Here is a 16117-nt window from a genome sequence, read left to right on the forward strand (position 1 = left end):
TGAATGGGGTCTGGAAGGCATGGGGTCTTGTCCTAGCCCAACCCCCACCCCGTGTCTCCCTGTGGATCCTGGACAATTCCTTCACCTCCCTGGGATTCAGTTTTCTCTTCTGTAATGAGACCCTAATCCCTGCCCTAATGGGCATCCCCGGCCTTGCAAAAGTCATTTATATTGATGTGAGAGTGCCCGGGGCACTGACAAGGTTCCCCTAAAATGGGCATGGGTGGGCTACCCAGGCCGGAAGAGGCCAGGGCACCTGCTCTGATGTTCATTGGGGCTGCAAAGGGAAGAGCCAGTGGGGCTGGGCAGAGAAAGGCCGTAGAATTAGTTGATGTTCTGCCTGAGCCTCAGGGAGGCCTTGGGCTAGAGTTTGGTGGGGAATAGGAGGCCCCTTCACAGGCCAGAGGTGGGGACCACCACCTCACCTCTCCTCTCCTTGAGATACTCAGGATCCACCAGGACCACACCATCTGGAAGAAGGACAGAGAGTAAGCAGACCCTCCCAGCTTGACCTCTCAAATTCCTGAGCCCCAAACACCAAGCCAAATCCAAACCTAACCATCTGGCTGTTGAAAAGCCTCATGAGAGAAATGGGGAGGCCAGCACCCAGCGGAGGGCACTGCCATGCCCCACCCCCTACCCGGAGGCTGGCTTTACGGGCCCAGCTGGTGACTTGGGGCACGTTACTTCTCTGTTTCTTCCCTGTTCATAAGAACGACAATATGGGTCCGAAACCCCTACGATCAGGTGTACTTTAAAATTTAGAGGTTCTGAATTGTGGAAAGGCCATGTGGTGCATCCTCCATATATTCCGTCACACCCTCTGCAGGATCTGGGATCAAACCCATTAACACCGCTGCAGGGAAACATGAATATTTTCACCAAGAGCTTCCTATCAGTTGAAGTCAGGTTTTGCCATTGAATGAATCCCACATCAAACTTATGAGCAAGTTTAGACTTCTAGAGGTTCTTGGATTTGGGATTTGCCATCAGGAGTTGCGATCCCATAGAACCGACCTCCCAGGGCTCCTGTGAAGACTGAGTTAATATGTTTAAAGCTGAGACGGTGCCCGGTTCCTGTGATCCCACAGAGAATGTCCCCAGGCCTGGCCGCGGCAGTGCAGAGACCAGCTGGACGCAAAGGACATTTTTCTCCCCACAGGACCCCAGAAGGCCAGAAACACAGGCTCAGGGGTCACCTCCTTGCCTGACATCCCCAGTCACCTCTGGCCAAACTTCACCCAGCCACACCCAAGGAACAAGCAAAATTGTCGCTCCCCAACTCTCGCCCACTGCCACCCTCCCCCCATGCTGCCTGCACAGCAAGCTCTCAGGGAATCTCAGGGGCCACATCTAGAAGGGAGTGTCGAAAGGCTCCTGGTCCTATCCAGTCCCAGGCAGGCCCAAGGGATACCTGGTCAGGGGAATGTCCAGCCCATCCCCAAACCTGCCCATCTTCCCTCCTTCTGCTGTGGGTGTTTCCTCTGCGCCTGAGCACCAGGGGCTCTGTTCAAAATCCGGGGAGAGGGCACCCCCCCAACTAGGGGTGTCAGGAAAGGCTTCCTAGGGGATGGAAGCAGGAGTCAGGTCTTAAAGGGCATGTAAGGGTCACCAGTTGGATGACCACGGGGCAGCACAAAGTGGACAGGGGGAAGGGTGTGGCTCTGAGGCTTGGGAGAGCACATGCTGGGGGTGGTGGAGGAAGCAGGGCCAGGCCTGACCTGCAGTGTCCTGTCTGCAAGGCTGGGGGCTCGGACTTGCCCTGGAGCCTAACAGGGAACCATGGGGGATAGTTATGCATTGGGAATTCATAATCAGCTCAATGTCGCGATGGGGAAGGTATTTCTCTCTGTGGGTCATTTGATCAACTCTGGACAGTGCCCCAGAGCTCTCCGAGATCCCCAGGGCCCAGCACAGGGCCTGGCTCAAAGTAGGGGCTCCATGAACACTGACTGAACAGTCCCAGGGTGTGTGCCCTGGGGGAGCCGGTTCCCTCCTGTTCCTGCCCTGCGCCCAGCCTCGGTGCCACCCCCACTTCGGTCCTTAATAGGCCAATGGGTAGGGCCAGCCCTGGCCCCAGACAGTCTGCTGGAAACTGTGCCTTGTAGCAGGCCAGCCAAACCCTGGGATGCTTGCTCACTGCCTCCAAGAGGCCAGCTCAGGGAGGAGATGCAGATGGCAGAGGGGACACTGAGCCAGTGTTCCCAGACAGCACAGGGGAGGAAAGGCAGGGTCGTCCTACTCCAGGCCAGGAAGGGAGGGCCTAATGGGGAGCTGACCTCTCTGCAGGCCACAGCCCTGCGCACACCCCCTCAGCAGAGGGGCCCCAGGGACTTCCCAGTTCTGCTGCCCCCACTGTCATAAAGGTCTTCCTCCCAGCAAACCAAAACCTGCTGGCTATGCTCTCTCTCCTCCCACCTCAGCTCTGGAGCTGCATGCTCCCTTCCGCCCTCTGGCCCCGGGACAACTCCCAGGGATACGTAACAGAGGCCACATTCTCTGTGAATGTTCCCCATGCGACACATCTGGTTTCTTCACCTGGACTTGGCCTCAGGCATTTTCCAGTGTCCATCCTCCCAATCGGTCACCTCCTTTGGCCTCACTTTGGTTTGTTCTTGTCCCTCTGAAATCATTTAGCCTCTCTGGGCCTCACTGTCCCCATATGTGAAACAGGGATAATTCTGGGCCTCCCTCCCTCCAACAGCTGTGGGAAGAGGCAGTGAGGTCAGGCTCTTCTAACGAGAGCTATGGTTCTTAGAATCCTAACCAGGGGTGACTGTGCCTTCCAGGGGAAATCTGGCAATGTCCAAAAACATTGTTGATCATCCTGCTGGGATGGGGGGGTAGTCCTAAGGTCTAACGGATAGAGGCCAGGGATACTGCTACCCAACATACAATACACAGGACAGCCCCACCAACAAAGAATTATCTAGCCCAAAATGTCAAGAGTGCCGAGGCTGAGAAACCTTCAGCTAGAGTAAGACTTTGAAAGGTGACTTTAGCCGCAATCCTGCCTCTGCTGAGAACCCCATGTGGGTGAGGACAGACCCCATTCATAAGCCCCAAGGTTTTCTTCCCACCTCCCACCTTTTCATCAGGATGCAGCAGAACAAAGGTTCTGTGGAGCCAGGCTGCCCGGGGTTTGAATCCAGGCTCCTCAACCCACTGGCTCTGTGACCTGGAGAAAGTCACTTAACCTCTCTGCGCCTCATTCTCCTCAGCGGAAAGCAGGGATCATAACGGAGCTACCCCAGTGTCTGATACGTAATAAGCCTCACTCTGGTGGCTGCTCACCCTCCTCCTTCCCAGCTTCTCCCCTCAATCCCCCCCACTTTCCCCTCACGTGGTCCTCACTGAGAGCCGAGGAGCTGCTCAGTAACCGTGGTAGATGTCTGCCGACTGTCACAGGAAGCCACACACACCCTGTTCTTGGCACCAGGCCCCTCTGGAGACCTGGGGGCTATTCCCGTGTGGCTTTAACATTCCCTTCTCTAGGAGGGGCCAGGTCAGCCCCACCTCTCCCCACCTTACCCCGTAGCCTACAGGGACTCACCCACAGGGTCCACGAGGTCGATGTGGTCCACAAAGTCCCGCTTTCCCAGATAGACCGTGAGCTGGGGAGGAGAGGCACAGGCAGTGTTAGCAGCTGTGGGCCTGGAGGACACATCCCTGAAAAGCCACTGGCCCTTGCTCTGGAGGAAACCCTGGGAACTGCCGCTGCAGCTGCTAAACCCCAACCCAGACCCACATCAAAGTCTGAACTGGACTTGGACCTGAGCTCCAACGCTGATACAAACAAACCCTTGTACGATTCTGAAAGCACCTATTTAGCCTAAACCCCTCTGAAGCACTTGTTACTGTTCCCATTTTACAGATGAGGACACTGAGGCCTGAGATCTTCACAGCAAGCGCCACTGAGAGTAGACCGGCAGCAGCAAAGAAGTCTGCTGCCGGGAGCGCTGGGCGCATCTCTGAGACAGCAAGGGCAACCCGGGGCGGGGCCGAAGGCGCCCAAGCCTGAGCTCTGTGCTCCTCACTGCAGTCTGGCCGGGGTCCACTCATGCTAGGACTGGTTTTCCGAGGCAAAGGAGGAACAGGGAGCCAGTGTCCTGCTAGGTAGCCAGCCTGCAGGGAAGAACCTCCCAAGTGGGAGATTCTAGAATCCACAGTGTCATCCAAGACACTTCCTGTTCCTGCACAGTCCCTGCATCCCGCTGGGCCCCCTCCCTCCATCATCTCTCTCAGTCCAGCCCTCCTCCTCCCCACAGCCTCGGTTGCCTGGACGACGCACCAGACACACCAGCCCCCTCTGTGGCCTGCTGCCGGCAGCCTCACATGCTCTGGACTGGAGGCCTTTCTCCCCTCCTTAGCCAGACTGGTTATCCTAAAATGCAAATCTAACGCTACTACTCCCATCTGAAAACCCTCTAATGGTTCCTGAGCCCAGAGGTATGATGACAAATGGGTTTCATTCCAAATGCCAACTCTGATAGATCGGGGGCTGCCTGGGGCTCTGGGTGGAGAAGGCATCTAAGATGGAATCCTGGCTCAGCAGGAAAGGGTGAACAGTGATTGGCGAGGTCTGCTGCGGGCACAGATGAGAGACGTGGGGGCAACATGGTGCTATTTGCCCGCCCAGGCCGCGAGTCCAAGCTCCTACACCCTGCAACCTGCCTCACCTCAGCTCCCGCTCCCCCTGCCTCCCTCTTGGCACTCTGGTTCAACTGCTGTGGATGCTCCCACACTCCCTGTGAGTTGTGTTCATGCCTAGAATGCCCTTCTTCACCCTGCCTCGCCTGGATACTCATCCCTTTTAGAGAGAAGCCGTTCCCGACTGCCCAGGCTGGGTCCCTTCAGCCCCTGGGCATCCCTTGATCTCACCCCTGCCGCTTCACGTTGAAGTGATGGGTTTCTGTGTCTGCCTCCCCCATCTGGCTGTGAGTGGCATGGGCTGTGCCTCATTTGTCTTGGTATGCCCTGTCCCAGTCCCCCCCACTTTGGCCTGGACCCGAGAAGGAATGATGTCAGTAATATCTATTTGTTGAACTGAAAGGAAAGCAGGATGGAGCCTGGGGCCTGTGGAAAGAGAGAAAGCAAGACAGGCCCTGGGAGCTGCTCCAGATAACTAGGTGATGCCAGGGTTCAGCAGAGAGGCTCTAGGGGCCTCTCACGCCAGGGGACTCAGTGCCCCCGAGGCCCTTGGCAGTCTAATTATCACACTCGTACTGAAGTCCCTCTGAGAAAGGCTGGGTCTCAACCTGGAGCAGTGGCTCCCTCAAGTCCCGGGGAGTTGTACCGCCCCCCCCTCAGACAGAAAGTTTCCTGAGCGGTCCCTCCCCCTGTGGTGGACAGCTCCTAAGGACAGATGGGGGTGTGCAGGGAGTGCTGCATGGGCAATAGAAACGCCCAAGAGAGGACAAGAGTTTGGGGCCAGGGACGAGCTGGGGTGTGGTTGTTACAGACTCACCTTTCCATTCGGGCTTGCCTTCTTGAACACCCTATGGACAGAAAGAGGAAGCCAGGATTAGTGCATCCCGCCAGGGGCAAGGCCCCCGCAGGCCGTCCCTCGGCAGGACAGAGGAGAAGCGCCTGGAGTGATTTTCAGGCACCGCCCAAGCCTTGACAGCCAGAATAGCGTCTGGCATCATCAGATCTTACCATCTCCGGCGCTACCCCACCCAAGCCTCCATTCTTGCCATTATAGCTCTTGTGGGATCTGCCATGGCCCCCTCAGCCTCCCCTTCACACAGCAGGCTGAGGGAGTCTCTAAAGATGTGTCAGCCTCTGCCGCTCATTTGCTCAAAGTCCTCGCAGCTCACGCAGAAAAAAAGCCCTGTGTGTGTGGTTGGCCCTGCCTCCCCTTTACCCCTGGGCATCACCGCCCGCTCTCCCTCACCCCTCCAGTCACAGCTGTTCTTCCAACACACCAGGGTGGGTCCTGCCTCAGGGCCTTCAATGGAGCAGTACTTGCCCCTAGATGCTCCCCACCACAGAGCTGCTGGCCCAGCCCCATGCCTTCCATGATGGGGCTTCACTGTGGCCTCACCCCCCACTCCCTCTCCTCTTCTGGCTCTATTTACTTTCCCACAGCACTCAGCACTTGCTAACCTACTACACAAGCGACTTGCTAATTTATGCCTGTCTGCTCTGCTAACATGGCAGCTCCACGAGCCAGAGAGTCTGGTCTTTCTTCTCCACTAATGTGCCCTGAGTCCCTAGAATGGCGTCCCTAGTAGGTGTTTAATAAATCTGCGTTAATGCGTGGCACGTAGCAAGCGCTCGACAAATATTAGTTGAGTGGGTGCATGAATGAATTAGTGAAGGAATCAACTGAGAGACTGAGGCCCAAGAAAGACAGGGGACGTGCCCATGGCCACACAGCAGAGCACTGGACGCCGAGTCAGGCAGACACGCGGCCCCCAACTCCTGCCAAGTGCTCACTGGGCCTTTTAGAGCTGGGTCTGGGAGCCTGAGACCCCCTCACCTAGCCTCATCATCTAGCCCCGGAATTGCTCAGAGTAATGCTGGGAGAAGAGAAAGGAAAGAGGCAGAGCCTAGAGAAGGTACTGGAGGAAGGAGGGAGGGAGGGAGAGGAGGGGAGAGGGACGCTGCCCTGCAGGTGTGAGCATAACAGATGGAATGAGAGATGAAACAAACAAACAATCCAAAAACCCCGAGCATGGAGCAGGCCCCCAGGAGCAGGAGGTGCAGCAGGCCACCAGGGCAAGTGCGGTGAAGCCCAGAGTGCCACGGGGACAGTCGCTCTTCCCAGAAGGGGCATGGGGGTGGCTCTGCACTGTCTCCTCAGCCCCCACCCCACCCCCACCCCAACTTCTGGGGCCCAAGGGACCACTGAGAGGGCTGAGCTTGGCTTGCAAAGAAGGCCCTGGCACTTCTCTCCCCCACCTCCCCTAGTTCTGGGCTTTCCTCCTCCTCATAAATATTTATCAGTATTTGGAGTGTGAAAATGCCATAGTCAGCTGGGGTGTAATAATCGCTAAAGTGAGAAAAAATACAGATCACACAGTTTGAACCAGCAGCTCCCAAGCTAGGGCTGGACCTGCGCAGGAGACCAGGAGACCAGAGAAGTCACAGGGACCCCCAACTGCTTCCAGAAACCTCAGTCCACCGCTCAGGAGCCCGGGGCCTGAGAGAAAGGAGAGACCAGAAACGCCTGAGTTATAAGTGAGTCAGGGAAAGCCACTCAGGTGATCCTGGAGAGGAGGGAGGGGCATCCGCACCACAGGAGGGGGCTGGGGGCCAGGCTGGGGGCAGTGACAGTCAAAAAGGGAGGGAGGGACGGAGGAAGGGCAGTAAGACAGACAGAACTAGCATTTGTTGACTGCCTAATTAGTTCTTTCTCATAACACACTGTGAAATGGGCATTATAACTCCCATTTTACATATAATGAACTTGAAGGTCAGAGAGATACAGCAATTTGTCCAGGGACACAGAGCAAGCCAAGAGGCTAAGTCAGGATTCAGACCCAATTCTGTCTGCCTCCAGAGGCTGGGTACTTTATATCCAACTCTGCTGCTTTCCTAAAGCAAGTGTTTTTTTTTTTAATCAGCTTCAGGGGAAAAGCAGAAAAGAGGGGAAATGAGTCTGGAGAGGGGAGGGGAGGGCAAAAGGATGAAAAAGTGAGTAAGAGGCGAGAAGGAGAGTGAGGGCAACAAGGGCAGGAAACATGGCCAGTGGTTGGGAATGTCCTGTGCTAACTCAATCAGCCCCTGGGGCCACCTCCTCAGGAAGCCGGGACCCTGATGGCTTCCTCAAACAACAACAGCGGCTTCCCATGCCCCGAGCACATGTTCTGCCCCAGTCCTGCCTCTCAGTATTTTTCCCAGAACACTGCTCATCCTTCAACAATCCCATTTCAGAGATGAGGAAACTGAGGCTCTGGGAGGTGAACTCTGGCTGTGTGTCTCCAGAGCCCAGGTTCTATCCGCTCTGTTGCACAGCCAAGCCCTCCCTGAAACAACCCCACTGGCTTCCAGACCCCATCACTGTCAGGAAAAAGCCACCCCCCCCCCCCAACCACGACCCATCTGTGCCCCACCAGCCTGATTCTCAGAGTCAAAGCTGAGCCCGGTAAGAGAAACACTGGGGGTGTTCTAGCTGACTAAAGCTCACTGGAGACAAGGAACAGAAACCCAGCGAGGGTGGCTCGAGAAAAGGAGGAGGGACAATAAGGAGACCAAACTCTCAAGGGAAGGACGTGCAGGCAGGACGCAGGAGTGCTGGAGCCAGGACCAGGAAAGCCATCAGCCTCTCAGGCGGTTGCTCTCTCTCCACCTCTCCCCCTGGGGCTGCATGTTCCCGGGACTGTGCTGCTCTCCATGTGGCCACTCCATTGTCTCTGGGGACCGACTTTCTCTGCTTACTCAGGGCTTTTCTGCCCCTCCGTCATTTTCGCTTGCATGTGGCTCTCACCCCGACCCTGTTTCTACTCTGCCTCTCACTCAGCTTCGCACTGTTAACTGGCTGAACGGCCCAATTCCAAATTCCCAGGAGAGGAATTTGATTGATCAGCTTTGGTCAGGTGCCCCCAGCCTGGACCAATCAGCTAAGCCGAGGGTGTGTCATGTGTTCCATGAGGCTTGGGTGGAGGAGGGTCTACAGAGCAGTGTTTTACTAATCGGGGGTCGCAGCCCATTAGTCGATCATGAAATCGACTTAAAAGGGTTGCCACCGGCACTTCCTTGTTTTGTTTTAATGGACTAGAAGACATCAGCGTGACTTACAGATAGCAGGGGTATAGCAGATATTACTATATTCACTAATATTCCATTTCCCTCTAAGGCTGAGCAAATTTCTCCAGTCCTATGAAGTTAGGCATGCCCACGTGGCATGTGAGATATGGCCAGTGAGATAGAAGTGTCACATGTCACTTCCGGGCAGAAGCATATAAGGGCTAGTGCACGTTTTCATGTCCTACAGAGCCTGTAACAGATGACCACAAACTAAGTGGCTTAAAACAACAGAAACTTATCTTATGGTTTTGTAGGTCAGAAGTTCAAAATGTACCCCCACTGGCTCAAAATCAAGATGTTGGCTGGGCTACATTCTTTTCCGGAGGCTTCAGGGTGAATCTGTTTCCTCACCCTTCCCAGCTTCTAGAGGCCACCCACATTTGTCTCAGGGCCCCCTCCTCCATCTTCAAGGCCAACCACAGCAGGTTAAATTCTTATTACACTGCATCATTCTGGCCTTCTGCCCCCCTCTTCTATTTTTACAGACCTTTATGAATACATTCGGCCCCCTAACTTAAGGTCAGCTGATTAGCAACCTTAATTCCATCTGCAACTGTAATTCCCCTTTGCCATGTAATATAACATGCGCAAAGGTTCCAAGCGTTAGTATGTACACATCTTCGGGGTGCCATTCTTCTATCTACCCCACCCTCCTTCCTCTGCCACTGAAACCAGAAACCATCTGGAGGGAGAAGACTTCCGTAAACTAAGTGCCAGGGCTCTCCTATTACATGATAGATGTGTAGCATGACAGAAAAAGAAAGCTCTTACACCACTAAGATTTGGGGGTTGCTTGTTACTGCAGCAAACCAGCTTCTCCTGGCTGATACAAAAAGTGTTATTTAGTGAAACCTTCATTTTAGGATAACTGAGTTACAAGGTTAAGTGAATTTCATGTTGCAAATTTTTAAATTTTTTTAATCCACTGTTCTAGAGAAACATGCCTAAAATGACACGTTCTATCAATGTCTGTGCAGTCAATTGAATTGTGTTTCCTGATTTGATTCCATCAGGGTGGTGCTCCCAGGTGGGCAGGCAGGTCAGCTCTCCAGTAACGAGAACATTGTCTTTTCCAGTGAGTCCCATTCCCCACCTGCAGCAGGGGATGCCTTTAATAATCTGCTGCCCTTCTGTGAGCCACCTAGCCTCCCAGTGTCCATTTGTGCCTGCACCATGAGGGACCCATGACAGATTAGCCAAAAACCAAAAGTTTATGATTCTGTGTGGTATAGCCAAACAATGGAATATTACATAGCACTGAAATTACTCTTGCATTTTTATAACACAAGGAAATGCCTGTGATAGAATACTGAGCAGAAGAAATCAGGATTCAAAACAATGTATTTGGCATGAGCTCAACTTTATACTCAATAAGTACCAAAAGAAAGAATGAGAAGACTTAATATTAACATGGCAATACTTCCCAAATTGATCTATAGATTTAGTGCAATCCCTATCAAAATCCCAGCTGGCTTTTTTTTTTTTTTTTTTTTTTTTTAGAAATGAACAGGCTGGGGGCACCTGGGTGGCTCAGTCGGTTAAGCATCCACCTTGGGCTCGGGTCATGGTCTTGGGATCCTGGGATCAAGCCCCACGTGGGCAGGTGGGCTCCCTGCTGAGTGGGGAGTCTGCTTTTCCCTCTCTCTCTCTCTGCCCCTCCCCCTGCCTGTGCTCTCTCTCTCTCAAATAAATAAAATCTTAAAAAAAGGAAAAGAAAGAAAGAAAGAAAAGAAAAGAAAGAAAGAAAGTGAATAGGCTGGTCCTAAAATTCATATGGAAATGCAAAGGCCCAGAAGAGCCAAAACAACCTTGAAAAAATATAAAGTTGGAGGATTTGCACCCCCAAATTCAAAACTTACCACAAAGCTACAGTAATTAAGACTGTGTGATGCTGACATAAAGATAGACGCACTCTACTCAGCTTTGATAAAGCTCTCTCCCTTATCACTCACCTACCCACCTTCACACAGGCCATCTCTGGGTCATCAGAGATCAATGGAACAGAATTGAAAGTCCAGAAATAAACCATATATTTATGGTCAACTGATTTTTTACAGAGGAACCAAGACAAGTCATTGAGGGGGAAAAAAACAACAACAACACAAAACAGTTTTCTCAACAAATGATGCTGAGACAACCGGATATCCACATGCAAAAAAATAAAGTTAGACTCCCTACCTCACACCATATACAAAAATTAACTCAAAATGGATCAAGGATGTAAGAGTTATAACTATATGTAAGAGTTATAACTATACAACTCTTAGAAGAAAACCTATGTGTAAATCAACATGGCCTTGGATCAGGCAATGGTAACCTTAGAGAGGACACCAAAAGCATGGGCAACTTAAAAAAAGAGATAAATTTGCTTTTTACCAAAATTAAAACTTCTGGCTTCAAAGGTCACTATCAAGAAAGTGGAAAGACAACCCACAGAATAGAGAAAATATTCTCAAATCACTTATCTGATAAGGGTTTAGTATCCAAGATACATAAAAACCCTATTACAATTCAATAATAAACAGGCAAATAACCCAATTAAAAATGGGCAATGGATTCAAATAGACATTTCTCCAAGAAGACATACAAGCGGCCAATAAGCACATGAAAAGATGTTCAACATCATTAGTCACTGGAGAAATGCAAATCAAAGCCACAATGAGATACTTCACAGACACTAGGATACCCTACAATCAAAAAAAGATAATAACAAGTGTTGTCAAGGATGTGTAGATATTGGAACCCTCCTCATACATTGTTGGTGGGAATGTTAACAAGGTGGGATCACTTTGAAAAACAGTTTGGCAGTTCCTCTGAAAGTGAAACATAGGGTTACCATATGACCCAGCAATTCTATCCTTAGGTATACACCTCAAAGAACTGAAAACAGATGCTCACACAAAAACGTGTACATAAATGTCCATAGCACACATTATTCATAATAGTCATAAAGGGTGAAAAAGAAAACCAAATGTCCATCCCCTGACAAATGTATTGTTTAAATGTGGTATCTACATACAAAGAAATATTATTTAGCTATAAAAAAGAGATGGCATACTGATTCCTGCTACCACATGGATGACCCTTGAAAACATGTTATATGGAAGAAGCCAGACACAAAAGACCACCTACTGTTTGATCCCACTTACATGAAATGTCCGGAATAGGCAAGCACAGAGAGACAGAGCACAGGTTAGTGGCTGCCAGGGGCTGGGGTGAGGGGGAAATGAAGAGTGACTGCTAATGGGTATGGGGTTTCTCTTTGGGGAGATGAAAATGTCCTGGTATTAGACAGTGGTGATGGTTATATATTAAATATATATGTATATTAAATATATATATGTGAATATATTAAAAACCACTATATTTTACATTAAAATTCTATTATGGTATATAAATTATGTCAATTTAAAAAAATAATACTAAAAACACACGCCCAAAAAATAAATGAAAGGAAAAGAAACATGGCTGAAATATTAACCGGGGTTGAAGGAGACACCCTCCACCCACCAACCCACTTCTTTATAGATCTTATTTTTCTATGTTGTACAATAGGCATAAATTATTTTATAAAGATGCCAGGGCTTCCCTGATAAGGTATGTCTTGGGTCTTGGTGAAAGAAGAGTCTGGAAAAAAAATCTCATTAGTAGAGAAATATGGATCCTATTACTCTGAATCCTTTGATGTTAGAGTCTCTGATTCTGCGATTTTACAATGCAGAGTCTGTATCTCTGTGATTGCTCAGATCCCTTCTGGGCCTGCTGTGCCAGCTATAAGAACTGCTGTGCTATCTTCTGCTCAGCTATTTCTTTCTCCAGGAAGCCCTCCCTGACTCCTCCAAGTCCCACACCCAGTGGGGAGTCACAGCATTTCCCACACTTTGCAGTGGTTTGTTTACTTACTTTCTGCTTCACTTACATAAGTGAGAGCACAGATCTTATCTGTGTTACCGATCCCTGGGGCATAGCATGGTTCCTGGGGCACAGTAGGGGCTCAGTAAATAACTACAGGTTGAATGTTGTTGAATGAATGAATACTCTAAGAGAATTGTCAAGAGTGAGGATGGATGAAGTTTAAAAAGATGGTGGGTTGGCGATGATCCTCTTCTCTGGGTTAGCAGACTCCAGACATTTCTTCTTCTATCTATCCTTCTCTTTGGCTGTCAGGATCAATGAAAATCAAGCCTCAAAAATGCTTCATAGGGGCAGGGTCCCAGCCACCATCAGGCTAAGTCAGGAGTACAACTGATGTATCCCAAATAGGCCTCTACTCAGCTTTGATAAAGCTCTCTCCCTTATCACTCACCTACCCACCTTCACACAGGCCCTGCCACTGCCAGGCTCTGGGGGCACTAAGGCGAGCAATTCATGGTCCCTGCTGACAAACGACCATGGTATAGCCAAGTTAGAGGAACCCCCCATGTACAATGGCCACCGTGCATTAAGCGCTCCCTAGGAGTCAGGTGCTGTGCTAAGCACTTCACACGCATTAAGATATTGTGTTATTCTGGGGTGCCTGGGTGGCTCAGTTGGTTAAGCATCTGCCCTTGGCTCAGATCATGATCCCAGGGTCCTGGGATCGAGCCCCCCCATCAGGCTCCCTGCTCAGCAGGGAACGTGCTTCTCCCTCTCTGCCTGCCGCTCCCCCGCTTGTGCTCTCTCTCTCTGTGTCAAATAAATAAATAAAATCTTTTTAAAAAAGATATTATGTTATTCCATCTAAATATGCCTTTTTTTTTTCAGAGGAGAAACCTAAGACTCCAATAAATAACTTATCCAAAGTCATGAAGTCAGTATCAGAAAATTTATACAGGAGAGAAACCCCATGAATAGGCCACTTATGGGGAATCATTTAGACAAAACATGTCTTACTCAATATCAGGAACCTCATCCTGGACTATCCATGAATGTGGATTGACTAGCAGTGAATTGGGAGAGTACTGGTTACAATTCATTCCTCTATGAGCATCAGAAAATTCATGGTAGAGAAAAATGCTATGAATACAGTGAATGTGGGAAGACCTTCAAATATTACTCAATCTTCAGTCAACATCAGAAAACTCACCCGGGAGAGAAACCAGGTGCCAGTTTACTGCTCTAAGTGCGTCATAAATATTAACTCATGTGTTCCTCCAATGACCTTATTAGGAGGTACTACTCCCTCCCCGTTTCAGAGATGAGGAAACTGAGGCACAGACAGAGAGTCTCGTTTTCCCAAGGTCACACAGCTAGTAAGGGGCAGAGCTAGATGCTGGAGCCCAGGCAGTCTGGCTCTAGAGATCACACACTTTTAACCATTCACAACAACACCTTCTAAGTGGGATTGTGTGGTTCCGTCTGGCGAGTCAGGAAAGGCTTCAAGGGAGGAGGGAGCAGTGAGGAAGGCCTTGCGGAGCGGTCAGAGATGAAGGGGTGGCAGCTCTGCAGGCCAAGGTCTGGAGAGGGCGACTGAGTCCACAGGGTGGCAGGCAGCCTGATGTGCTGAAGTGTGTCCTGCGTGCCTGGGAGGAGCACCAGGGAGGAGGACAGGCCAGAGAAGGGTCCACTCACTGCCCAGAGAGTCATGGAGCACGTCCACGCGCAGGCCCTGGACTAGGTGTGAAGGGCCTTGAATGCCCAGCTAAGGAACTTGGACCATAACCAGAAGGCAATAGGGAGCTGTGAGCATTTGGGGGAGGGAGAATGACTGGCCAGGACTGTATTTTGGACACAGAGGTGCCCCTAACCCCATAAATTTCCTCTATCTCTGCCCTGCTGGCAATCTTGACTCAGTTGGGTAGGGTGGGGACCACGCAAGGGGGCATTCCTTCTGCCCTACATTCTGATCCACTTTCTGGGTGTGAGAGCAGCCGTCAGGGAGCAGGGAGGCATGAAGAGCAGGTGGCTATGGCAGCAAAGAGGTTTCTAGGGCCCTTATCACACGCTCCCTGGTAGCAGAGTTATTTGTGTACAAGCTCGTCTGCTCTGGCAAAATTGAACAGCCCACCCTGTGTCAGAACATTGCCTACCTGTTTACCCACCATTAGTGCACCTGCTGCCCAGGACAGCCCAGGAGGGGGAAGGGGCAGGAAGACAGGAAATGTCACCCTCATTTCACAGATTTGGGGAGCCTGAGGGAGCACACTGCAGCCTGCTTCATTCCCCAGGTGGAGAAATCACAACCCAAGGGAGGGAAGAGTCTCGTGCGGGGGCCAGGAAATAGGCTGAGAGAGACTCGCCGACGTGCACAGAGTCCCAGACAGGGAGGAGGGCATCCTGGTGCTCTTGTCATATCGCAGCTCGAAACCTGGCAAGACTCCTGTGCCCAGAGGGTGGCGTATCTGGCAGGGCGGCGGGATGAGGGGTGGTGGATAGGGGCTCTGACCAAGGCAAGCTCCCAGCCTCTGGACTTCCACTGGCTTCTGGGCAGACAGCAATTCCTTCCCCTCTTGCCTGCATTCCCATGTTCACTTTTCTGGCCATGATCCATACTTGTGGAGATCTCTATAGGGTGCAGAGTCAGGAAGGAGGGGAGCCACCAGGTGGCCCTGAAGAAAGGGGTGAGTTTCTTAAAAAAGCACGGCCCATTTGCTGGTAACCTAAGAAACTGGAGATCCGAAAGTCAAAGGCTAATAAAAATTTCAACAAGCAGGCTGGCAGCTGGATCCCAAAGAGCCTACAGACCTCACCTGAATACTCTCCAGGCTTCTCTCGGGGTGAGAGGCAGGAAGAGAAGGCTGCTAGCAGTGGAAACAGTGTGGACCCTACAAGCAAGTAGACCCTGCCTGAATCCTGTGTGTCCTGGGGTGGGCTTAGCACCTCTCTGTGGCATACTTGCCCTCATCTGGAATATGGGGGTGGTATCTAGCTCACAGGTTGAAGGCACATGTAAAGGCTTGGTCCACAGTAGGGAACTGACGAAAGGAAGCCAACATCATTAGTAATACGATGATTATGTTATCATGATTCCCCTCCCCTCCAGTGCCCAGGGGAGAGCTCTTGCCTAAATGTCCCTCAACTGAGAAGGCCTTGGGGTGGGAAGAGATAGTTACGTTACCCTCGCTGGAGACAGGGAAGTTTTTTTAGTTGTCTGTCTTCCTCTCAGTCTCAGATGGAAAACAATAGTTTATAATGTTCTCTTCCCAGTTTAGACCCTCACATTTCAGAAATCTCCGGGGACATGCCCTATTTCTTCTTTCTGTACTAGCCTTTCCATCAGTTCTCCCAACTGCAATCCTTTCTTCCCCATCCGAGAAGCTTTCCCTGACTGCTCTCATCTTCAGAGGGACTGTGCTTGCTCCTCTCTCCTCTTTCCCTTCTCTCCTCTTTCCATCCATCTTCCTTCCTTCCTTCCTTCCTTCCTTCCTTCCTTCCTTCCTTCCTT

General features: G+C 51.0%; 1 protein-coding gene across 1 annotated transcript in view; it reads right to left on the minus strand.

Annotated features, from left to right (window-relative positions):
- ARRB1 (arrestin beta 1) overlaps positions 1 to 16117 on the minus strand; it is a 68746-nt gene that overhangs the window by 15234 nt on the left and 37395 nt on the right. Inside the window, exons 2-4 of the mRNA XM_021704613.1 lie at positions 5468 to 5498; positions 3554 to 3614; positions 426 to 470 (exon numbers count right to left, since the gene is read on the minus strand). Coding sequence (XP_021560288.1) covers positions 426 to 470; positions 3554 to 3614; positions 5468 to 5498 — 137 coding nt within the window. The remainder of the gene's footprint in view (positions 1 to 425; positions 471 to 3553; positions 3615 to 5467; positions 5499 to 16117) is intronic.

This window comes from Neomonachus schauinslandi, chromosome 11 (genome assembly GCF_002201575.2).
Source record: "Neomonachus schauinslandi chromosome 11, ASM220157v2, whole genome shotgun sequence".
NCBI lineage: Eukaryota > Metazoa > Chordata > Mammalia > Carnivora > Phocidae > Neomonachus > Neomonachus schauinslandi.